The sequence below is a fragment of the Girardinichthys multiradiatus genome, chromosome 18, assembly GCF_021462225.1.
Source record: "Girardinichthys multiradiatus isolate DD_20200921_A chromosome 18, DD_fGirMul_XY1, whole genome shotgun sequence".
In the NCBI taxonomy this organism is placed as follows: domain Eukaryota; kingdom Metazoa; phylum Chordata; class Actinopteri; order Cyprinodontiformes; family Goodeidae; genus Girardinichthys; species Girardinichthys multiradiatus.
This window is the reverse complement of record NC_061810.1, coordinates 32038424-32064884: the sequence shown is the minus strand read 5'-3', so window position 1 is coordinate 32064884 and position 26461 is coordinate 32038424. Positions and strand designations below refer to the sequence as shown.

At 36.3% G+C, this 26461-nt stretch overlaps 1 protein-coding gene across 8 annotated transcripts in view; it reads left to right on the top strand.

The window, feature by feature from the left end:
- Positions 1-26461, top strand: part of nbeab (neurobeachin b) — a 302755-nt gene that overhangs the window by 96261 nt on the left and 180033 nt on the right. For all 8 annotated transcript variants that reach the window (XM_047391759.1, XM_047391756.1, XM_047391755.1 and 5 more), the window contains 11 exons: positions 1338-1569; positions 3834-3934; positions 4074-4169; positions 5177-5298; positions 8888-9014; positions 11894-12013; positions 13260-13406; positions 19614-19811; positions 19984-20117; positions 22393-22501; positions 24529-24681. In XM_047391759.1, the coding sequence (XP_047247715.1) occupies positions 1338-1569; positions 3834-3934; positions 4074-4169; positions 5177-5298; positions 8888-9014; positions 11894-12013; positions 13260-13406; positions 19614-19811; positions 19984-20117; positions 22393-22501; positions 24529-24681 (1539 nt within the window). The remainder of the gene's footprint in view (positions 1-1337; positions 1570-3833; positions 3935-4073; positions 4170-5176; positions 5299-8887; positions 9015-11893; positions 12014-13259; positions 13407-19613; positions 19812-19983; positions 20118-22392; positions 22502-24528; positions 24682-26461) is intronic.

The following is a 26461-nucleotide window of genomic DNA, read 5'->3' as shown; positions in this document are numbered from 1 at the left end:
TTTGTAATTTAAAAAGGAAAAAAGCAAGCAATAACGACTCTGTTTCCCACCATTTCATTAAATACCAGACAGTTTTATTGTCATGGATGCTTAAATTTTCATTAGAATCTTTTTGTAGAAAGAAAAAACTTGACTTGGATCTTTTGAGAGCCATATACCATCAGAGCAGTGATCTGAGACATGTTATGTGTAAGCAGGGGTGCTTTTAGGGTCTCAAAACATTGGGGACTTTAGCCCAAATCCAAAATATTTAGATTTCAATAAGACAATTTATAGGTAATTTAAAATTAAAATAATATAGGACATATTGTACCAGTTCTCTGTCTTGACTGGTTTTAGACTGAATGTAAATTATTGTGAATCAAAAAAGGTTTGCAATGATTTTACTTTCTACTTTTGTTAGATGTTGAATGAAGGACAAGGAGAAACAGTGAAAAACCATTTTGCTGAACCAAATAATGACACATTTTGAGGTATTTAGAAAAGAACTTAATCTGAATTTTTTGCTGACAAAAGTTTTTCTTAAACTCAAAGATGTTTACTATGGGTGAGAAAAATGTGCTTCTTTTGTCATCTACATAAATTACTTTTTTTAAACGTTGCATTTTCATTAAAGCATTCCACTCCTGAGGCTCTATTGGCTTTATTCTCACATTTACAACTTACAATTAGCTCATTCCGAGTCAGCATTCAGGTTTTACCGCTATCTTCATCTGGGTTATACCGCTCTGCTTCCACCTGTTCCTGAACACACACACGCACCAGGCTTCCACTCTCTGGTTGCTCTGAAATGAGCCCTGTTTGAGGCGCTCAGTGTAACTTCTCAGGTAATTAAGGAAGCAGGTCAACCTGGAGTAAACTGATGTTCTGGACTTCTCCAGAATGGAGTCAATCTCTGGCTGTGCGCGTAGTTGGGCATTAGCGGTGCGCAAATAAGTATTTTGTGTCTTCTCCTTATAACTCATTGTCAGGTTAGGTGGAGTGGGACGTGATTATATGGAACACAATTGAGAAAACTTGATTGTTTTTGAATACACATGTGAATTCTAATACCATTTTGTGGCTGCATCTTTTTAATACTTCTAAATTTCTTCTATCAAGAAGTTTGGGGCTATTCAGAAAACATCCGGGGCTTCCGCCTGTGTGTTAGTGTTATTAGTTAACTCTATTCCTTAGGAAGATCCAGGTAAAGAGGGCTGATCGTTGGATCAAACAAAGTTCATTAGAATTCAAATAACCTTCATTCAGAGCATTACATCAACGTGACAGAATATATATCAGCCTGTGTGTATAAAAATGCACTTGACTTGGACATTTTCTGTTCATCTATTTTGCAGTTGGTGGGTGGTGAGTTTGACCTGGAGACGAACTTCATTATTCAGGACGCTGAGAGCATTGGCTGTATGGTGGAGCTGTTGGAACACTGTGATGTCACCTGCCAGGCTGAAATCTGGAGCATGTTCACTGCCGTTCTTCGAAAAAGTGTTAGAAATCTGCAGACAAGCACTGAAGTGGGGCTCATCCAACAGGTGCTGCTTAAAATGAGCTCAGTGGATGATATGATTGCAGGTATGATGATGATATGAGTAGACATATAATTTGAGCTGTGCTGTTTTAAATGTAAATTTCTAGCTGATTCTTATTTTAATAGCCGGTTACTATAGGAGTTAAGCTCTCCTCAGTCAGTTGGCAAAATCATTTGCAAATCAATCTTTTTTTTCAAAATGCAAATGATGCGGTCACATTGGATTTAATGGAAAATCTGATTTCCATCTCAACTGCTCATTGTTCAGGAATGAAAGTGTTGTGGTCTGCTGAGAATTTAGAAATGTGGAGCTTCCCCAGTTTAATGTTATCCCAAAATTACACTAAAGCAAATTTAACAAAACAAAAAGCAAACTGGAAAGTGTCAGTAGAGAAATGTATTTGATTTATATTACACAATTTATTTTTAATTACTTATGTCTTTTTAGACATCGGTTAAAGTGCTTTTTTGTGCACAGGTTTGATGGACCTATTCAGCATGTTTAAATGAGTGAGGGCCAGGAATAACCATGACACATTGCCATTTGAATTTAGATCATGATTTTAGAAATTATAATAGTATTGTTGATGCTTAGGCAGAGTCTTCCTGTTAAAGGGTGTGTTGCACTGAGGAAATACAAAACCTCTGGACTCAAAGTCCAAATCCTAACAAGTGTGACTTGTTCATTCTGAGCCATGGCTGCCTCCTCAGAGCCTTCATTGGAAAATTTGAATTTTTACCTCCTTTCATTTGCAGTAGCCAGTGATCTAGTAATTTCCTAATGACTTAGCTAACAAATTCAGCTAGGTGTTTCTCCTTAATGATCAAGATTCACTGCATCTGCATTCTGAGATTACCTATCCTTCTCAGTGCATCTAAGACAAGGACTATTTTTAAACAAGACCAGAAAAACTGAAGGTGTTTCATATGAACTCCTCTTGGAGTCTAAAATACAAACGACACCTTCTAAGACTTATGTCAGCAGCAGCTAACTATTGAAGAAGTATGGAAATAAAGGCTGTGCTGGTTTGGCCACATCAGAATCAGTGATGACCAACTGCTGCACAAAGTCTTTTTGGTTTTCACATTAGAGTCCTACATAATGCACCAAAGAAGACCTAACTAAAGCTAAATGAGAATGACCTAAGGTCTCAATGTCTTCAACTCAATAAAGCCAAAGACGAAGACATACAAAACCTCAGTTGTGATGAACATAACTGTTTTCAGCCTGATTCAGAGTAAGAAAAAGCGAGAACAATGACAAAATAGGGTTTTACTCTGTTAAAGGATGGGCTCATGTGCGTAAACCTGCTGGTTTCTGATTATTCTGTCATTCAGTGCTGCATCCACATTGGAGAATTCAGTTCGTTGTCAAAAAAACTGAATACAGAAAAAAGCCTCTAAGAGCTGCTGTATTATGACATCTGATCCCTAGACAGGCATGAATAATCAAGGTGGCTAAAAATATAATAACTGGACTGTTTTACAGATGCAGAAATGACAAGTTTGGGAGGATGTTATTTTGGCATTTGCAAACAGGTGTGATACATGATTGCGCAAATATGCACCAGCACGAGAGCGTGCATATGTGTGTGAATTATTTCACACACAAGCTTTACGGCAGGGAGACAAGGTTAACTTTTATTGGCTGTGGAAAAAGGGGTCTTGGATTTCTTGGTTGAGTCTGCATGATCCTGCAAATTAAAAAAAATACATGAATGCTAGGTTAACTTGACATTCAAATCGCCTTTGAGTGATTGTGCAAATGGTTGTCTGTGTATATTTTTATTGGCCCTATGAGGAACTGGCAGCCTGTCCTCAGTGTACGCTGTCTCTCACTCATTTACTTCTAGAGACAGGCACCAGCTCCCATTTGACCCTGCAAAGATTTAACAGGTATATAAAATGATAGGAAATAATTCTTTTGTTAATTGAATTATGTTTAAGATCTTGAATAAAATTGGATTTCCCCTGCAGTGTTACTTGGGCTTTTAGTAAAGGGAGTTTATCACATTGATACAGGCACTCTGTGTGATTATTGCTGATAGGTTTTGTGTTATATATAACTGAATTTCTCTGACAAAGACCAGCAAACTAAGGAGAAACCATGTCTCAGGAAGAGCAGTATAAGCACTTCCCCTTGAGGATCTCCTGTGCAAGGAGGATGAGTTATGATACCTATAAAATTCAACAGCCTTTTATGATGGTCTTCTCTTCCATCTTGTGTTTGTGTGTTGTGTGTGCATGTTGTGATATATGTGTGTGTGTGTGTGTGTGTGTGTGTGTGTGTGATGTCTTCTTCTGTAAGACTTGCTGGTGGATATGTTGGGTGTGTTGGCCAGCTACAGCATCACAGTAAAGGAACTGAAGTTGCTCTTCAGGATGCTACGAGGGGAAGGAGGCCTTTGGGTAAGTGACATGACGACTGAAGGGCTGGATGAAACTGTTGTTTTATCAGGGTCAGTTAAATCCCCAATGGTTTGGTATAATCTTTCACAATAAAAGTTTAGAATGTCTTTTAATACTCTCTCTTTTGACACACATACAGCCAAAGCATGCAGTCAAAATGCTGTCAGTGTTAAATCAGATGGCCCAAAGACATGGTCCAGATGTGTTCTTCAACTTTCCTGGTCGCAGTGCTGCAGTAAGAATTGTTACTCTATTATTTCATTAAATGTAGTCTCTTTTAAATAATTTTGGTATTTTTTTTTTTTTTATCTTGGAAAGTTTAAGATGTGCAAAAACATCACCTATGGGAGAGTCCAGCTCAGATCATGAATTTGTTTTAAACAATGACCAAAGCAGTCCCGCTGAACTGGAAAAATTGGTGCTCAAGTGTAAACAAAGACAGCAGTCAATAATCAGGAGTCTTTGATTTATTAATGAAACTTTTTTATTTAATGTGTTTACAGCACAGCTGAAAATCATTACTTTGATTACCTGATAAGATATTAAATACACCATTTGACACTGGTCAAAATACCATTTCTCTTTTGACTTTAAAAAAACCAAAAGTTGTGGAGAACTTGTAACTTTTGAAAATGAAACAGATATCTTCACTATTCAATAGAATGCGTGACCTTGCGGTAGAGCACATGGAGGCTTCAGTCCTTGGCGCAGCTGAACCTTGTTTGACTCCTTACCCCGGTGACCTGTGGTGCAGGTCTTCCCCATCTCTTCAACCCCACTTCCTGTCTGCCTACTTTTGAATAAAAAAAAAACTGCCACTAGTGCTAAAAGAAAAAAAAGGGTCCCTATTCCAAATAAATGTTATCAAACTTTGCATTTTAACTTCATTAACATTTTTGTCCTTGGTAAATCTGGCTTAGAAACAATAAGGAGCTAAATATGGTACTATATTGTACAGCCTTTTTCCCCTTGCCTTTTGCGTTTATATTTGGCCTAAAAAAGATGAAGAATAAAATCCTGACAGTTGCACATCCGTTTTAAAATCATGAGACTAGTAGCAAAGTTACTTGCAAACTACAGAACAGTTATTTACGGTCAAAACACCCAAGAATTGACTTGAGCAATGTGTTTTCAACTTTATACATTTTTGACACCTCCTGTATTTGACATATAATGTTATTTCAAAGCACTTTAAATGACTTTCGTTCCTACTTCATGATGTTTTTATCCTGTTTCTCCTAGGCAATTGCTTTACCTCCTATTGCTAAGTGGCCTTATCAGAATGGGTTTACATTCAACACTTGGTTCAGAATGGATCCTCTGAATAATATCAATGTAGACAAGGACAAACCATATCTCTACTGGTGAGTGCACACCAACATACACCTGTGCTCTATATTTCACCTTTAGCTTTTGTATTTCCTTCTGCAGAGGCCTATCAGGCTAACAGCGGATTTATTGACAAAGCCTAATTCTGTCTGATGTTCTGTGACTAACACTGTTTTTCTCATCTAAGCCGTTTTGACTGAGTACTGTATTTCAAGGTTAAAATTATTTGACTGACATTATTTGTCACATGCACACACAGTTATGTGTAATGCATTTAGGAAAATGGCCACATGCTTCCTTGCTAATACCATAAACTCTAAGTGAAAGAAAGGGAAGTAGATACGATTATTGAGATTTAAAATCATGTAGGCATGAAGTTATGCAGCTGGAACACTAAGTGCTTAGGGACCTAGTGGATGTAATCATTTAGATGTGAATAATTGCCACATAATGCTCACATACCAGCTTCTGCTGCAGATTTAGGTAATTATTCTAAAAAAATCAGTAATCCAAAATTGCTGGACTGTCTGGTTGATTTCTCTCTGTTTAAAGAAAAGCCTTTCATTGAAATCAAAGAGTAGCATTTATTATACAGAGTAAGAGGATCACAGTGGACAGAAAAGGTGGAAAGAGTCAACAGGCTGGTAGGAAAGACTACCAGTCAGAGATAATAGTTAGCTGCTGGCTGTCATTGTTGTATGGGGATCTAAGTGTTTGACTGAAATAACTTCTCCTTAGAAAGGTCTGTTCTCTATTTATCTGATGTGGCAAATCAAAAAGGGAAAAAGACTCACAGTATTGGGTGAGCAAACGTTTTCACATTCATGTGCTAGCTATTCTACACTGACATTCACAAAAAGGGTGAGATTTGCCAAGCTAATCCTGTTTATGCAATGCTCTGAGGGCCTCACAGCTCAACGGCGGGTTTGTAAATAACAAAAAAACATAATTGCATCTTCAGAGGCAGACCAAGCTTGTCCAGCAGAGTTTCAGAGCTCTGTGATAGAAAGGTGTGGAGCTCCATACGTCTTTGCATAAAAATAAAAATAAACATCTGCTGTGCATATGCCTTTGAGGACAGGTCTTCTTGTTTTTACATCATTCCAATGGTTAGTGGGTTGAGGATGAATGCTTCAGACCATAAAAGTCTAAAAGTAAAGGTAGCACGTGTCAGCAAAAGAAAAGCTGTGCAGTTAACTCAAGAAACCTGTTTGCATCTACACATAGTGGGCCTTGGAGTGTTTTATATGCTGTTTCAATTTACATAGTCATATTATCTTGTGAAGTCAAGGTGGTCAGATTGGAAAGATTAAACAGAATATTGCTACAAGCATGATCATTATGAAATAATTCTGATGCATGCAACATTTGCAAGCATCTTAATTTCATTTCAACTAATTTATCTGTGCTGTTTGGTTCGGTTCGCTGAAAAAAACTTAAGAGTTGCCATAAGGTTTTTCTGCAAAGTGCTTTATGTCTACAAATCAACTTTTTCTTCTTAAAATAATTTAAGCAACACTTTTTAATCAGAGTGTAAAATCAAGTCAGTTAAACCTCTGGAATATTGATCTGGTCAATTAGGTAGCAGTTGTTAATCAGTGTCCCAAAAACAGTAATAGTTTTGCAGATGGGGACCACAAGTTTCCCTTCTCATATTGTTTTACTTCTTTTAAGTAGTTTTGCATTTGACCAGGGTTAGTGTCACTACTGATAACATGAGGCGATACCTGGACCCTACAGAGGTTGCACAGGCAGTCCAACTGTAACAGGATGACACATCAATATCTACGATTGCGGGAAAAGGTTTGCTGTGTCTCCCACCTCAGTCGCAAGAGCATGTAGGAGATTTCAGGAGACAGGCAGTTACTCTAGGTGAGCTGGACAAAGCTGTCGCAGGTCCTTAACCTATCAGCAGGACCGGTATCTGCTTCTCTGTGCATGGAGGAACAGAATAAGTATAGTCTTAGTACTGCCAGGGCCCTACAAAGAATGGAATAGAATACCTTTATTGTGTCCTTATAGGAAAATCTGTCTTGTAGCCCAGTGGAAAACATAGAAAACATAACACAGACACAGTCATTCTACAACATTACAAGTAACAATCCAACTAAGAATGATACAAGCAATGGCCTAAGTAATAAAAGGGTTTTCCATCTGTTGGTCTATGATTTAGGCTGCCTCTAGCAGGCCAGTGGCGTGAAAATCTCTGACCAAGCCTAAAGAAACAGGCTCCATGATGGTGGCCCGTTGGGCCCGACGTCCTGTAGTAGACTCTGTTCTGACTGCCCAGCACCGTGGAGCTCAACTGGAAGTTTTGGACACCAGAATTGGCAGGTCCCCCTGTTCTTTTCTCAGAGGACAGCAGATTTACTCTGAGATCATATGACAGATGGAAAAGGTTCCGGAGCAGATGTGGTGAATGTTATGCTGCCTGCAACATTTTTCAGTATAATTGGTTTGGGGATGGGTCAGTGCTGTTCTGGGGAGACATATCCATGGACAGACGCACAGACTCGATAGACTCAATGTAGAGGATAAACAATGGCACGCTGACTGCCATTAGGTATGTGATGAAATCCTTAGACCCATTGTTAGACCCTTTGCTGGTGCAGTTGTTTCTGGGTTCCTCCTTGTGCATGATAATGGATGTGTTGTATTATTAAGTAAGTAAGGATGCTTAATAATACAACTTGTATTCATGTTGCAAGAATATGCAAGCAAGATTAAGTAATTGATACAAGTGACTGGCCTCTGCTCTCCCCTTACCTAAATCCAAAATCTCTCGGACATCATGTTTAGATTCATCCGAAGCCACCAGGTTGCACCTCAGATGCACTGGTCAGGATCTGGGAGGAGATACTTCAGGACACCATCCATCATCTCACATAGAGCATTCCGTAATGTTTTTAGGCATGCATACAAGCACGTCAGGGCCAGATAAACTACTGTGTAGCATTTTGAGCTGCTGCAATGACATTTCAGCAAATTGAACTAGCCTGTTTTCAGTTACTATGTTTTTGTTTTAAGTTTATATCTTTTGGTGACTTTAGATTCAGCCCTCTATGGGCTGATAATTTTCATTTTCATCAACTAATTTGGAATCGTTTTGTTCCCAACACATTATCCATTCAACATGGATATCCAGAAATATATATATTTGTTCCATTTAAGTGTTATCAAAGTGGTATTTCAATAGTTTTCAGCCGTATAGATTTTTACAACTATATAATACCATTCAACATTTGTAGAATTAGTACAAAGTACAGCACCTTTGTATGTAATTAGAACAAAAATTATATTATTTAACAACTGAAACTCTCACACAATTACATTTTAAAATTGCAAAATTAAAAAGCTAAAAAATCTCTGGAATTGTGTATTAATTTTCCCTCTTTAAACAGTTTCTGGATGTCACTTTGCTTTGTACTTGATTTAAATTATATTATAGTCTACTAAATCTCTTTTTGCCATAATTGTTTTTTGGCAAAAACCGTACATAAAGTGACAAAAGGCATAACTTACACTATTTTTTTCTAAGCTAACTCTTAGACTTCAGATGATTTAAATTAGATTAGCTTCTTTGTGAGCTTAAATACATTTTGGAAACATTGTTTTTGTTTGCAGTTTTCGCACCAGCAAGGGCATTGGCTACTCTGCACATTTTGTTGGGAATTGTTTGATTGTCACATCGCTCAAGTCTAAAGGCAAAGGTTTTCAGCACTGTGTAAAGTATGACTTTCAACCCATGAAGGTATGTTTGTTTTTGTATTTATTCATATATTAACTTTAGGATATATTCATCTTTTATTGCAGTAGAATAGTCTCACATTGAAAACTGTTTACATTTAAATTTAACCTTTAATTTGAGTACATTTATTCATAATCCCATAATTGTTTTCAAGTAAACTTGTGGTGTTACAATTAAGTATTGCATTACAATAAATGTAACAGTAACACATTTACAATTTACTATGTTTTTTTTCAGCTGATTTGTGAGATTTCTAACTTGATTATCTCTGACTTTCTGTTTTTGGTCAACTTTTTAAAAAACACAGAGGCCTATTTCTTTTAGCCATTAGCCACTAGGTTGAACAAGGTCATATACTTATGTTCATTGCACATAGTAAGAAGAACAATGAAGGAAAAAAGAAAGTGACAAAAACCTGATGTTGGAGAATGGTGCCAACAGTGGTATCCTGGGCTCACAAAGTGTGCACAACAATCATCAGTCACTATCTCCTGTTAAGTCCAAAATGATTCATATCTATAGCTTCAAAGACTTGAAGATGTTCAAAAAGGCAAATCTTGAAAAATACTAAGGAAAACATGCTCAATATCTGTGGCATTATCAATTATAATGACATTTTGATTGTTGTAATTAATGTCTTTCCACGGATTTTTTGAGAAGGTTAGAAATACTCTTCAGTTAGGTTTGGTGTGAGACAAAGGATGAAAATGTGGAACAGCATCTCATGCCCACTGTTAAGTTTAGTGGGGGATCTGTGATGTTTTGGGCCTGTTTACTTTGCAAAAGCAATGGGTGTCTTGTTAGAAGGGCACCATTCATTTCTTTTTGCTTTAAAATATAAGGTTAAATTTTCCATTTTGACATTATGTCACTGCAATAAAAGACATATTTATTTAAATTCTTTATACGTCTTTCTAGAAGAGGTGCCAACAAATCTGTCTGTCTTTATTTTTTGAATTGGCTATTTAATAGTAGTAGGATTTAACAGTGGGGGGTTCAGATTAAATCTGAAATATGTAAAAAAAAAAAAAAAAAAAAACATTTTGTCGGTTGGTGTAACCCAGCAGTTTTTCCTACATTTATTTCTATCATCCTTAATATGTTTTTTTTTTTTTTTTTTTTTTGAGTGTTTGTTTTTTATATATGGGTAACAGTTTATGAATAAATGGAATTGTGTAAGATTCAGGAGTCTTACACATGTAAATGTGGGTCAGAAAAGCAAACCTAATTTATCTTGGCACATTGCTGTGGTGTAGCTTTCCCTGAAAAATTCACCTGACTTATGTGAAACAATTAGAGGCTTCCCATAATATACAATGAAAGCAATTTGCCTTATTCGAGGAGTCACAGTGTGGGTATTGTTGAAAACCATTCGAAGATAAAGTGCATTAAATAACTTTTTTAATTGATTTTTGAATTCAGACATCAGTGAATAAGTGAATGTCTAAATGATTTCGAGGCAGCTTTCACTCTTGTGTTCAGGCATAAATCTTCTTTAACAAATTCTTACCTTTAGGTAAAGAAAGCTGGAATTGCACTACTCCATTCTGTCTTCAGTCGAACCAATAAATAATTGACTCTCGGTTACAAAAGAGTCACATAGGTTTACCAGCTCTGCAGTTCTAATGTGATAAAGAAGTACAATTTAGGTTTCATTATTAAGTAATGGTAGATTAAATGTAATTGCTTTGCTGGTAAATCACAAGAACATACAAAGAAACACACTTAACCTTTACATTGAAGAAGCAAAAGGCCCGATAGATTGAGATGATTAGATCAAATTATTTTTATTTCTATGAGTAACTTTTTTATTCTTATTCGTAAAGTCTTTTTTCATTTTTCACTTAAAAGGGTAGAGTTTATAGTTTTTTTATATTAGTTTTGTTTTGCAAAACATAATTTTATGCTTAGCAGTCTGAGCATCTAGAGTTTATTTTTTCTTTTTGTTTCATAAACTAGAGCTGCACAATATAAGGACAACAAAAATTGCAATATAGTTGAAAATTGCAATTATACTATGAATTGTGAAAAACCTAAATTTTTCACACTCGTCTTCTTTTCCTTCAGCACAATTTTCCACCACTTTCTGAGTTTAATTATTTGCTAACTGAACTCTTCTTTCAAGTTTGTGTATCAATGGCAGTGAAGGTCCATCCAATTGGCAAAATACATTATTTGCGTTCAAAGCGTTAATGAACATCCCTTAATATTATAATAATCTCCAAGCAGCCTTTGTAATTGTGATGTTGCCATACTGATATTGTATGCACAATATCAGTATGCACAATATCGCACAATTGACGATTGTAATTCCAAATATTGTGCAGCTTTATATAAAGTGAAAGTAGTTATTTGCTTAAGCAAAAAAAAAAAAAAAAAAAAAGGTTTATTGCTACTCTAGTTTTTTTTTTTTTACTAAAGAGAGTGTCCGAAGGGTTTTTATGGTGGACCAATCCTGCCACAATTAATAAATACAGAAATTAATAAATGCTCAATGCTGCAACAGCCAAAGTTCCAAAGTTAAACACCATCCAACAGTATTGGACAAACCGTTTCTTTTTATGTTTAACCCTTATTCCAGCTCAACTGGCCTCTCAGTTCTAATATTTTTCTTTTGCTATTGCCTCCTGATTTCAAAACCCAAGCATTGATAAGCATAAAGGAAAGGCCTGTGATGTTACACCTTCTGTTCCACACTGGTGTGACCCCTGTTTATTGTGAGATTTGTTTTTGGGTGGGATTGAGGATCTCAGCTTCTTAGTTACTCTGTGACCCACACTCCACTGTATTATTTCGGATGTGCAAAGAAAATAATAAAAAGGTTGATGTTGAATACCTCTGGATCTTATTTCTTTCCAATCTGACTCACTTCTCACTCTCAGTGGTATATGATCAGCATAGTTCACATCTACAGCCGCTGGAGGAATAGTGAAATCAGGTGCTATGTAAACGGACAGCTTGTTTCTTATGGCGATATGGCGTGGCACGTCAACACAAATGATGTGAGTACCTTACACTTGTTACACATTAAACTGAATTTGTTTAATACAGGCTTGACTGGAACCGGCGCATCAGTGTTTTGTATTTCCAGTCATTCTTATTTGGAAAAGCCAATCTTAATTCCCTTAGCATTAGGGCAAGTTCTAATTTCCATGCAGTTATCATGTCATTATGCGTTTTCAATGTGGAAGATGGATTTTTAAACATTTGGGCCACAGTCTGCAGAGTTAAAATGAAGAATTTGCTGTAACATATGCACCTTTTGCAGACTACAGTTTAATAATGTTTATTGTATTTGCAAATGAAGAAATTAGATTCACACTTTTAGTTTAAGAAATATTCTGCTACATTTAATGCAGATGTCTCCATTTTGTGGTGAAGGTATTTTAATTTGTGTGTGAAAATAATGTATGAGTCACAAATATTCTGGAGAACGTGATATTTTCAATTGCCGGGTAGAGAGGATAGGGTTGTTTCAACCAAGAAAGGGGGCTGCAACCTTTCTGGGCGCAAGTTTTTAGATTTTTGCTGTGGTGATTGTAACTTTACGGACATTTTAAAACAAAATGTTTACCTGGGTTTAATTATATGTATTTTCCTCAAATTATGATACAACATAAGGCTTCTTAATGGGCAGATTATGGTGTTTTTACAGCTTTTTGAGATCTGGATTAACTGTAACACTTATACTTGTTAAATCTGGACTGATTCTACATTAAATACAGATTCTGCAAACCATAGTTTGTAATCTATGACACCTTTATTTTGATAAAAAAAGGAAAATCAAACCAACAGTTTCAGTGCTTTAAATTTGTTGAAATGTGGTTAACTAAATATATTATATTACAGCATAACTACATTGCAACAAACATTTAAAATCAAGTAACCTATCAAATGTCCAGATAAGATTCATATATTGACCATTAAGGCTGCACTAAGTACAGAGGTTTCCTGATTTTAAATTATAGAAGTAAAACGTTTTGACTTGCAGCTACAGTATCGACATGAATCCTGATTTTAAAATAATTTAAAGTCGATGTATGTTGCGCTTGGATGTGATCATTAATGCAGCTAGTGTGCTTGATTTTTTCAGAATTGTTTTCTATTGAAGGGGTGCTTTTTATTTTTATTTAAAGAATTTAAAGAATCTAAATTGCTACAGGTTTGTTTGTTTGTTTAAAGAACCATCTGAAAATGTTCCTGAATACCAAATAATTTTGCCTTTTCCTTTACATTTCCTTCTTTCAGAGCTATGATAAGTGCTTCCTTGGGTCTTCAGAGACAGCAGATGCAAACAGAGTATTCTGTGGGCAGCTTGGAGCTGTCTACGTATTTAGTGAAGCTCTGAATCCGGCACAGATTTTTGCAATTCATCAGCTAGGACCAGGCTATAAGGTATGTGCTTGTGGGTGACTAAATTAGATTACATATAAGCAGTCTGAATCACCCATCCATTTGTGTAATCAATGAGAAGCGCTGCCCTGTAGCTCCTTGCCTTATGTCTCTGTCCTGCTATTCCTGCCAGATAAACTGCTGCATAAATTACCTATTCCTTAAGAATAATAGCACGGTACACAGGGGCAAAGCTGGAGGAGATTTTAAAGAATGTATCATTTGTTCACTTGACTAGTGACACACTGCTCTTTTTGCTGGCACTTAACAAGGGTTTATTATCTGTCTTTTAGACATTTAGTTAATATTTTGAAACAGGTACATAAGCATACAGTGAGATTAGACATAAAAAATGCTAATTAAAAAAAAGGGAAATTTATTTAGATATGAACATGTCAAGCAATTAGTGATGCACCAGTTGCTTGCCTGTCATTGAAATGAGCCAGGTGTCTCTAGTCTCTGACCGATGCGCAAAATCCCAATATTGATGTAATTCCTGTTCATTAAGGAATTATGAGTCAGAAACTCTTTAACAAACACCATGTTCTTTAATTCACTTTATAAGTTTAATAAAAATCTGAAAATAGGTGTATTTGTTTTCATGCAAAAATGGGGACCATCGTCAGCCTCTTTAAATAATTGGCCACAGTTAGGTCTTAACAGGTACTTTTTTGCTTTGCTTTTTGAAATATGATATTTCACTCAATTACCAGGGTGAGAATGAGGCAGTTGTTAAAAAGTCTTAAATGATGACTGGGATCCATAAAGAAAATTACGGGCCAGTGATGAAGCTCTGATAAGTAATGGAGAATATAATAAATCTAGCCTAGTGGGTTGCCGTAATTAGAAAGTTGTCCAGCTGTCAGGAATCCTTCCCATTTTAATTAAGAACTGCAGAATATGTGTGAATGCAGGAGATTACAGCATATATTTGTTGCTGTATATTCACAGATTGGCTCAGTCATTGGAAAGAAGCCTCTACACTGATGTAGGAGGTTTTTTTCATCTATGCTTGCCTCATCTGTATTTGATGTTTGACACTCTTTCCCTTACTTATGCAGTGCTTTGAATGCAACTGTAACTTCTGCAGCTATTATAACATGGAGATTATTGCTGTACTGGGTCACTATTTTTCATGCAGGTTATGACTTATGGCTATAAAGCTGAAAACCTATTAGCAGAATCATATACAGGCTCTTTTAAAGCTGCTACTTGCTGAATTTGACTCAACCTGACCTTATTGGTATTTCATTATCAGCACCTCTGACTGTATTCTCCCCTTTTGTTACAAATATAGAAAACAGTCTGAAAAAATTACTGATAATTTTAAGGGGAAGTGCTTAGTACATAGATACAGAAGTTGACAGAAGTTTACCATTCATTGCTGAAGTTTTATCAGAACCTAATTTTTCATGGACGCCAAAGATACTGTGAGCTGAAAAACATATTTGAGTCATCTTTGAGTTTTCAATGATCTACATTGTATGATAAATATAAATATTAACATTTAAAAAACATTCTGGCCTGTATGTTCTCAATAAATGCCTATTTATCTCCAGGTCTGCAATCCATCATAACAGTTTTCATTGACAGATTTACTGCATGCCAAGCATTAATCTTTGATTGGACTCGTCAAACCAATTAGGCCATGACGTTATATCTTTTCAAATGATGCACTTAGTTATTTCTGTCCTTACCCTCTATCTCTGCTGCCATACGTGGGCTACAAGAGGCAGATTAGCCCTCTGAATTTGTGCCAATGCTGCTCTGCAGTATGCACCACATATTGCCCTAGAAGAGACTGACTTGCACAGTCCTTTTCCTCTTTTCAGGAAAATGAAATGCAACATCAGTGTATGGACCAGAATGTTCAATCTCTAACTTTAGTGCAGATACAAAACATCACAGCTGTCACACAAAATGCAGCTTAATGAAATTAATCAAAATATTCAATAATGTGAATAAAACCAGGTTCCTTTTCTTGGAGCTAAATCTAGTTTATATTGTTTTATTTTTTTCTAGTTTATTTTTGATGTTTACAGTTGTACTTGCTTTACTGCAAAATGATTGTGATACTGATCAGATTTGTGTTTTATGGTTCTGTAGGAGGCTACATCTACTTACATCTAAAGAACCTAAAACTCTCGACATCTGCAAATATTGACAATTTTTTGCTGTTATTGGAGCAACTGTATTCGCGTATTCCTAATTAGTGAGTTCATTATACCATCTACACTGGGCCTAGTAGTTGATGTAATTTTGAATATACATTGTATTACTGAAAGCATTGATTTTATGGTTACGCTCAGACCACAAACAATGCTTGAATTCTGAAACTTGTCAACTGCTTGCCCTTGCTCAGTGATGGTCTTTAGCTCTTGGAGCAAAGGGGAGAACTGTGCTCTAATTCCTTTATATGACTAGCTGGTCTCTGGAATGATACTGTCATGCTACAACAATTTATAGTCAAAACCCATGAGATCTGCGGCACTGCTCACACAGAAGTGGAGGCACTGGAGCTTATTATTTTTCATCACTAGGGTTCCATGAGCAGAAACTACCTAAGGATGTTAGAGACTACATGATGAGATGCATAATGGCTGCTGCATGGACTTGATCATAGCAAATGAGAAGAACATTTATAATTTTTTCAGGAATGAACTGAGATGTGGCATACCAGTAGATGTCGTTTATCCTTGCTATTTCTGATGTTCTTTACTGGACAAAGCTGATAGCGAGTTGATCTATATCATTTGAGGAAATTACTTACTTTATCAGTGTCACATTTAGATGAATAACAGTTTTGTTTAAAAAAGCAAAGATAAAGGATCATAAAACACATTAGGTGGCTATAGAAACTTACAGCAACCTCAGTAAATACAAATATGTCTTACAAGTACCACCAAAAAAGTCATACAACAGGTCTTTGACTTTTTTAGATTTTTGTGGGGATTTGTTTCTTCAAAAACCCAAAAAGAGAGTTAAACAACTGTTCTTCTCCTGTGCCCCTGTAAGTTTGGTTAAATAATTTTTATTGTGCATTTAGTTTTTGCACAAAAAGACACAATTTTGAACTTCCAAGTTGGAACTATAAAAAGCATTCCTTTGAAGTCGAAGTACATTGTGTGAAAGTCGGTTTCCCATCAACCCCCCACCTCAAAATCCAAAATACCTGCCATTTAAAAAAGTAGTGATAGGTGTAGTTGCAAACTTTTTTCACCCTTGTATAAACACATGTTCTTTTGGAATGCATAAAATGCAAAGAAGTACACTTTTATTAGCTTATATAGGTAATAACTGGTTGGCCTTTAAAGTTTATACTAATTAGCTTGTTTTGTTACTGACAATTAACTTAGTACTAAGCACAGCTACAGCATTAAAATGTGACTTATACCTTTAATTAAATAAAGTCCATTCATTTGTTCTAAAACCAAGTCTTTTAAAATACATAAAATGCAAAGTACACTTTTATTAGCTACATTTATATGGGGTAAGAACATTGTCAAAAACAATGTGTATGTAAAGATGGAAATGTGTGCATATTAGTCAATAGTTGTCCATAAGTGAAATCCAAAAGAGGTATTGTATATTTTCTCTGTGAGAATACAAAATAAAATGTTACAGCTTCAAGAAATTACAAAAAACAAAGTTCAAGTTTACAGGTGTGGTTTATTCTTTATGAATACAATATGCTATAACAGTGTGTGAGTGCGATTTCTTTTCTATGAGAATACGAATTTACATCAGCGACTTGGTGTCACGTGATCTCAGGCTGGTTAGTGGAGCACAGAGTTAGTCGATTCGCGTTGCGCATGCGCTGCCACACTCCTCACCGCCAGTAAACATAGTGCCGGGATTGGATGACAGAAAAAAGGTAATGGGAGGTAATTCAGTCTAAAAGGAATATTAGGAACAGAGGGGAGACAGGGGGGAAATCAAGAGTATTTTAAATAAAGCATTGTGCTGCTGCTTCTTCTTCTTCTTCTGGCTGTATGCAACAAATTCAGAGGTGAATACCGCCACCTACTGTACATCATTGTATAACTCGACCCACTATATTCAATGTTTTAGTTTTGTATTTCATAAAAATAAGAACAATGCTTTATTTATAATACTCTTGATTTCCCCCCTGTCTACCAGTAACTTGTTTTCTTGTATTACTAATTGTAGTTAACTCACTGAGCACAGCTGCAGTAATAAATGGTTATTTGCACTTCTCTTGATTTATGTTTCATTAAATTGTAAAGAAACATAAAACCTTATATTAAAAAGCATGTTCATTTAGGATACATAAAATGCAGGGAATTTAGTTTATCACTGAGCCTTCCTGCAAGAATCTCAAACTTGTTTTCAGATTTGTCTCTCAGACATGCTTAAATTTGATTTCTGGATCCACACTATGACATCAGAGGTATGAAGTAGTATTCACCAACTGTCTACTTGGTGTTGTCAAAATATACATAGGTACCATTTGAAGCAAAGATCAATGTGCTCATGGTAATGGCTTTTCTGCTTATTAGCTCGACATGACAAGTTATTCATTTTGTGTTTACTTTGTGTGGTTAATACCAAATTTGAAGTACCACCAGTGCTTGAAGTCCTGGGAAAATAGACCTTTATTGTAGTACTAACAGCCTGAGCCAGTACCCCTCTTTAGGCTTTTACTCTCACCAAAAATAACAGATTTTTGTGCTTATTAGGCAGGTACAGGCAGGAGGTCCTGAGTGATTTTTTTTTTTTTTTTACAAATCTTCAGGGACCATATGGTTGTTTCCTCGCTACTGAGTTCTCTTATCACCACATGCTTGCTGCCCATAATTCAGAGAAGGATGGGAAACACTTCTCACATTCATTTATAATTCAGCTCTGATTAGAGGAATTCATTTAAGTATAGTCCATTCTCACAACTTTGATAGATTAATTTAGCTCATTTGTCAACAACTAATTGATTGAGTAAATTAAGAATACTCTGTCATTGATAAGCAATTTGTTATATTAACTATAATGAATGTGCTATTGTGCTATTGAGGCATTGATTGATTGGACTCACACTTTCATTCAGCAATCACAGTGTCTTGAGACAATAGAAGGTAATGTGAAATTCCTGGGCTAATATAAAGTATTAAAAGAAGTGAAATCCTCCTCTTCTTTTAAAGGGTTTAATTAAAGCTGGAATCATAAAGTAACCAGACGTTTGATGGGGAAAAAGCATTTCCTCTAAAACGAAGTAACTTGATAGTTTGTTTTTTTTTACTGATTACTAGGTTGCGGAATGACAGTATTTCAGAGCTTAATTGCACACTATCAGCTTTAATTTGATAGTGTTTTCAATCATATCTCATAACCCTTAATTTATTTCTTTTCCACAAGTATAGCTTAACCAAAAAGTACTCATTCAGTTAAAGAAAGGGGAAAAAACTGCTATCCTGTTCAGTCTGCCGCCATTCCAGTGTGTCCTTCACAGTGACTGTGGTAGCCTTTATACAGTTCCAGAAAAGTCTGGCAAAAATTGTGTGGTTAAGTTAAAACAAATAAAAATTAATTTGTGCCATCAAAGAAACTTTGATCCAATTGGTCAGCCTGTGTTCCTTCTAATCATTACTCTCTATTGTAGAAGCTGCTGACTCTCATCAGACAGTGTTCCTCTGCGGAGAAAAAAAAGGAAAGAGTTAATATAAAACTAAGTGAAAGAACAAAACAAACTTCAATTCTGTTTTTATAAAATAAATTAGATATTTTATGTAGGTAATCGGTGTAGTGTGTTATGTTTTCACAAAGATTTACAGATGAGATTACATTCATAGTTTTTGGAGATGAGAAATAAAGACATTAAGGTTTAATCATGAAATGTTGCACTTTACACCACCTCTTGCTGCTATTTTGCTGCTTTCCAGTTAATTGTGCCAACAATGGTCTGCATCACTGAAATGGTAGATTTTGTTGCATTTTGTGGCTGATAACAGTGATAGAGATTGATAAAAATAAAAAAAGACAACTCTAATCAGTATAGTAATTGAATTTTCAAAACGCTGCATTCCTCGCACAATTTTAATCAGTTCATTCTCAAAAAAGTTTTTTTCATTAAGTTCTGATTAAGATAAAACCACAGAGAAACTAATACTGGTCTTGTGCAGGATAAAAGCTTACACTTGCCCCATGTTTCCTTTTATCCCTTCATTCCCTGATTTGCTCTCATTTTCTTCTTTTCAGAGTACGTTTAAATTCAAGTCCGAGAGCGATATCCACTTAGCGGAGCATCACAAGCAGGTGTTGTATGACAGCAAACTGGCAGGTTCCATCGCCTTCACCTATAACGCCAAGGCCACTGACGCCCAGCTCTGTCTGGAGTCCTCACCTCGTGAAAACGCCTCCATCTTCGTGCACTCACCACACGCCCTCATGCTTCAGGTCAAATGCGTTACTCCTAATCTACACACACCACCTCAGGCAATGATACATACATTGTGTTATTTTTAAAATTCAGTCAACATAAACATTTTTCATGTTTAAATTCTGAGACATTTCACAGATATTGTACCAAAAAATAGCAAATGTTTTGTTTTGCTTTATATTGTCACAGGATGTAAAAGCCACAGTTACACACTCCATTCACAGTGCCATCCACTCCATCGGTGGTATCCAGATACTCTTTCCACTTTTTGCTCAGCTGGACTTTCATCAGTCGAAAGACAGCCAGGTGGAAACTACAGTCTGGTACGTTCATGTGTTGTTGCCTCACAGAGCAGAACTGTAATTTGATGCAGTAGATAGCAAAAAGACAATACAAGGGCAAGTGACTGAACTCTCCATTTGATACTATGAAGGGGCTATGAATATGTTTCACTCTTTGGATCCAGTGTTCTTTTAGGAATAGTTTGTGTAGCTGTCTCTGAGACTGATAATCTTTTTAACTCTATAAGGGAGGATTGTTGTAATAATTTATTTGCATCTAAATTATTAGATTTAATTAAAGTAGAACTGCAACATTCAAATATCTCATGCTTATTGATGTGTAAGAAAGATATCTAATTATTTTGCTACAATATAGCAACACATAGCTGTTTAAGTTATTGCAATATACCCAGTTAGGTTCCCTTTGCCCAACAAACCAGGCTGGGCTGGACATTATGACACCTTTACTCCTCACATGCATCAATGAGGTTGCGTGTTGACCTATTCAATGGTTCACCACTGGTTTTTACTTGGTCCACCTTTAATTAAAGCTGACCACTGCAGAATAGGAACACCACAAAACATCTGCTGTTTCAGAGATGTTCTCACCAAGTTATTTAGTTATTACAATTTTGCGCCTCTCAAATTCACTCAAATCCTTAATTTGCCCATTTTTCTGCTTCTAACACATACAATTTTATTTAAAAAACATCCCTACCAGGAATCATGATAGAGAGATAATCTGTGTTATACTGTGAGGCCTGATCAGTGTATGTTTGGAATTGAAAAGATTCTTTACTTCATGCTAGTAAGGCGTTATTTTATACAATTAAAATTGTCAATGTGTTTTCACCAGAAAAGTGGACTCATAAATCTAACCAGTATGTTGTTGTGCTTACACCTTTTAAATAGGTATGTCACACAAGGCATGGGACACAGTAAATATTGCTCTGTGTACCCATAAACCCAGGCAATTGAGCAAGTAATATGTTAAAAAAAGTTTTCATTAGTCTGTATCCTGTAACAATGTTTATAAATTTATAGTCTATTTCTCATTATTGTCTCTACTCTCTTTCCTGTCATCCTGAGCTTATCTTCTCAAAGCTTCCCAGTTGTGCAGAGCCACAACTCCCAGGAGTCTTAGCTATGCTTTAATATTTTGATAGTTTATTGGTATGGATGGATGCAGGAGTGGCCACATAGTAGCACAAATCCCTGAAACACATAGCTCTCTGCCTCCAAAGAGTCCACTCCTCTCAGCTCTCCATCCTTCTTCTCCTCTTGCCAGTATGTTTTGCACTTTGGTTCACAGTGTGCAGCCCTACCAAACACTGAACTTTGTCATTGCTTGAAGACTTTGTCCCTCTGTAAAGCCTGCTGGGCCTTGGAGTACAAAGCCCGTCAAGCAATTAACTTCCTGTTTGGCCCGAGGGTTTGCTGTTCTTAACAGCATGCACAGATAGTGATTTTTGAAATATCCGTTTAATAATAATTTTCTTTGATATTTGTTGTTGCCAACCTGAATACAAAGCAGGAGTGAAAACATCAGTCAGCACTGTCCTGCCATGCTGGAAGAAAGCTGTGTTTACTTGTTAATTGTCTAAACCAAGAGCACAGAGTTGATTGCCACACAGTTCTATACTTTTACTACTGGATTTGTATTTGAAAAAATAAATCAACTGTGAAAAACAAACTTCAAGCTGACAATGCATCAGCACACATAAGAGATACCCATCAGATTAGATGAATATGCATACTGTGTGTATGCTCATTATATGGGCAAGCCTGCGCAGGAGTGATTGTGGCCTTGTTTTTGTTGAGCTGGAGGGGAAACCATTGGAGGATGTGAGGAAAAGCCGATTAGGAAGTGTCACCAAGCACCACTGTCATTCAGCCAAAAGGCTTCAGCTGAAGAGCTGCAGAACAAATAAATATTTTCTTCACTGCAATGCCTTAGTTCTTTGGACCCCCCTCCCATATGAACACATACACAATCTGTTACAGTCCACCTCAAAGACCACTCCCTGCCCCCGAGAGAACTCAGAAACCCAACCTTTCTTTTCTGAATCTAAGAGGGATGAAAGGGTAGGATTGAGTCCCCAGCTGATTGCTGACATCCTCTGAAAATGACCTTGTTGTTTTCACTTCTCATGCTGAAAGAGTTAATGTATTTTCTTGCTTCTTTACCACCACAATAATGACAACTGAACTACCACAATTTTCAGTATGAGTAGATTAAATTTAATTCCTGTTGAAAAGACTTGTGAAAGGCCATATGTTTTTATTTTTTTGATTTTTTGATTTATTTGTTTTGCAGTGCCACTCTTCTAGCCTTTTTGGTTGAGCTCCTGAAGAGTTCTTTGGCCATGCAGGAGCAGATGCTGGGAGGAAAGGGCTTTTTGGTGATTGGGTACCTGTTAGAGAAGGTATGGAGCTGATATCATCACTGTTTTCCATACAGATCCATTATGGTTGCATCTCATTAAATTAAAATATCTATATTATATTATTGAAAAGTTTAATTATCTCATGCAATTCAAAAAGTGGAACTCGAATATAATGCTGATTTTAGCACAGAGTGAGACTTCAGGTTTGTATTTATTTAATTTTGATAATGATGCCTTACAGCTATTTAAAATACCAAATTATCTATCTCACAATATAGATTAGGTTTTTAGTCAATCCACAAAATTCAAATCGTTTTAAGACGAATTTAAAAAAAGATTGCTCTAAGACTGCAAGGGAAGCTCACCTTCCCCTAAAATGTCAAAAAATAAGTGATAAAATATATACTGTTGTGTGTACATGTCATTGACTAAATATGCACCACAACGCGCTCAACTTTTGTTCAGAATCAGCTTCTTATCAATGGTAACGACACAGCTTTCTTCTCACTAATTCCCACAACTTCACAGTGCTTTAAACAGTGAGTTCAATAGCGAAGCAAAAATGCTGGGCTTTGTCCTGTCCATCGGACGCTCAGCATCTCTGAGGGTCTATGGTGCAGTGGGCTGGCCTCGGCTGGCCCGGATGCTCAGCTTCTGCATGATGATTGGATGATGTGTCTGAGGCTGAATCGCTTTTTGATTGACGGCGAAATGAGCGAATCAGCGATCTTGAAATTGGGCTTCCCCTCCTTGAAAGACCAGCAACCGCCACTGTTTTGATGATATCCTTATATACTGAGATTCACCTCTATTTCTCAGGAATTCAGATGTACATTTGCTTTAGTTAAAATGTTTGAACAAGATATCAGATTTCATACAGACCAACAGTCTGTGAGTATTCCAGTAAATACCCCATTTGCTTTCATTGTCCAGGTATGCTGTGCCTTGTCTGATTCTTGATCTATCACGGTGCACTGTGTTTTGCCTGTACTCTCAAAGCCTTGTCAGCAGGCTAATCTTCCACTGCCTGTGGCAAAGTCCTGTATGTGTCTTTGAACCGAAGGGAGGAACATGTCTCCCACTTTCTCCATCAGTCTTTATTTACCCATTTTGTGATGCAGATCTAGCAGCCGCCATCCCCAGAGTGCTGTCTCTTTTAGAGCACTGAGATATAACTCCACTTTGTCACTCAGTGACTTGCCTGCCTGCGGTCCTCAGATGTTGTAAACTAACAGCCAGGCACAGTCGACACCTGAGAGCTGCTCTTTTTTTTCCTCCCTCCCTCCTTCTGCCAGGTTTCACACTTTGACATATCGCACCATCTGTTCATGATCTGTTTATGCCACAACTAACCCCCTCCTTTGGCCTTAATTTTTCTTTTACGCCTCCTTTCACAAAGTCCCCACCTGGACTGACAATGAGCACCAGGCGTGAGCTGTAATAGTACTTGTCACACGTTGAATTGTCTTTAAAAGTCCCCATTTTTTCCTTTTATGATTCATTACATCCAATAATGAGACAAACCGGCTGAGTAGATCCAATTCTCACAAATGTTAGCATGATGAATTGATACTTCGCTATTTAAGGCAGATCAAAAATAGCTCTCTTTGAAGGTATTTGTTTAAATTGTGAACAAGAAACAAATCTCATGAAAATATTTGCTCTGAAAGCATCAATAAGATTTGTGTTTTACTAGGTATGAGCTTGTCTGAGATTCTCACACAATGATACACTTCAGTACAAGTATTATGGTTTTAAAATTGACATTTTGATGAGTGTCTGATTTTTTTTTATTGGCATACCTTAATATCTGTAAATGGTCTAACTGGTTTTCAATGCATTAAGGAAAACAATTTATATTTCCAAGTTTACAAATGGTGTTGTTTAACAAGAACTTAAATTATTTTTACGTCAACTGTAACTGGTTTAGGTCAAGATTGCTGGGATGTCTTTAATTTACAACTAAATAGATTTTTTAAATTTACTGTAGAGATTTGCAGTGAACAAATCAAAATGCTCTCATGAATGTTTTGTTATTTAACATGGTTTTGTGGATCTCTTCCTAGTCTTCACGTGCACACATCACCAGGGCTGTTTTAGAGCAGTTCCTCTCCTTTGCAAAGTATCTCGACAGTCTGCCACATGGAGCGCCACTGCTGAAACAGCTGTGTGATCACATCCTGTTTAATGCAGCCATTTGGATATACACCCCAGCAAAGGTGAGCTCCTGCAAGAAGCAAGATTAACAACCAGAGATTAAAACTATATGCAACTCTTGAACTATTCGCCATTATTGCCATTGTAAAAGCGTGAAGACAAATTTGTATTGTGCAAACAGCTTTTAGTGGAAGCATGTAGGCATTGTCTCTGTGTTAATTTGGATGAGCCTTCACTGACAGCAGGTAATGGTACGGGTCATTATAAAAGTAGTAGTGAAATACAAATGAAAATAAGTAAAAAGATTCAAATGCTGGAACTATAGAACATGTAAAAACTGACTGCACATTGTGTCCAGTGTGTAAATGAAAGCTTTCAAACCACTGCTAAATACCTGCTTAAACTATGCAACTACAAGGTCAGTGTCATTCAAAATAGTGGTATGTCCTACATTTGATGCTTTAAGGAGTTTATCACCGTGTGATGCAATTTTAAATCATATACAATATTAAAAGGTTACAGTTATGCTCTCATTTGACTGGTCTGAGATACACATTTTAAATGAGTTTTTTTTTTTTCCATTCCTACATTTAAATAATGACCCATAAAATCAAATAAGACATATCAAAGAAACTAAGTACGCATGCCAAAATAGTGATTTTTTTTCATTGGTAGGCAGACCACAAATATATAAAAAGAAGTATGAAAGAAATACAAAACTGACCAGAGGCTTGCCAGTGACACTTCAAAATGGAGCGATAAGAAAAGATGAATGAAAAATGAGAAAAACGGCTTGGTAATGAAGTAGGTTAGAGCACTTTTATACTGAGGCCGAGCTGCCTGGGTTTGCTCTCCTAGGAGGCCAAAGTGCTAAAATTAATTTATTTGTCCCTGTCTGTGAGCTATAGACATATAGAAAGCTGCAAGCTGTGTGATTTGCATTAATACATATAACTCCTGCCATTGACTTGTAAATAAGTAGTACTTAATGACTGGATTTTTTTATATAAAGGTGCGATGCCATTGCAGGAACCTTTGTAAATTCTACCACTTGTGACTCATTTTAGGAACTAACCTAGATACAGTGTTGTTTTGGAGTATCGTTTCTATAGCTAAAATAATTTAAAATTATATCAAGGAGTCCTACATCCCAATGTGTTTGCCTAATTTTCCTGAGCAAGGCAAATTTGCCTTTTTGAGTCACATAACTACATTTCATTGCAATAGACAGAAATAAATTTTAGAAAACTGCTCTAAACCATTGGTTGTCAAAGCAGGTATGAAATGTCTGAAAACGTTGAGTACATAAAAACCAGGACTGCAAAACGAGCCGCCGACATTGACAACAAAAAGTTGACTGGGTGCTGTTCAAAAGTACATCTATACTTCCCATTAAAAAAAAGGCACGTTTTAAATGCACTATGCACATTAACTTTGGGTTTGTCCCTTGGCTCCTCTTAGGGTTTGCATCTACTGCCATCTACTAATTTCCATTCCTGGTCTGATGTATTAGTTTTTATGTGCCTTTGTTTACATTGCTCTGCTGTTGGTAACATTGGTGAATATATACAGGTCCTTCTCAAAATATTAGCATATTGTGATAAAGTTCATTATTTTCCATAATGTCATGATGAAAATTTAACATTCATATATTTTAGATTCATTGCACACTAACTGAAATATTTCAGGTCTTTTATTGTCTTAATACGGATGATTTTGGCATACAGCTCATGAAGACCCAAAATTCCTATCTCACAAAATTAGCATATTTCATCCGACCAATAAAAGAAAAGTCTTTTTAATACAAAAAACGTCAACCTTCAAATAATCATGTACAGTTAT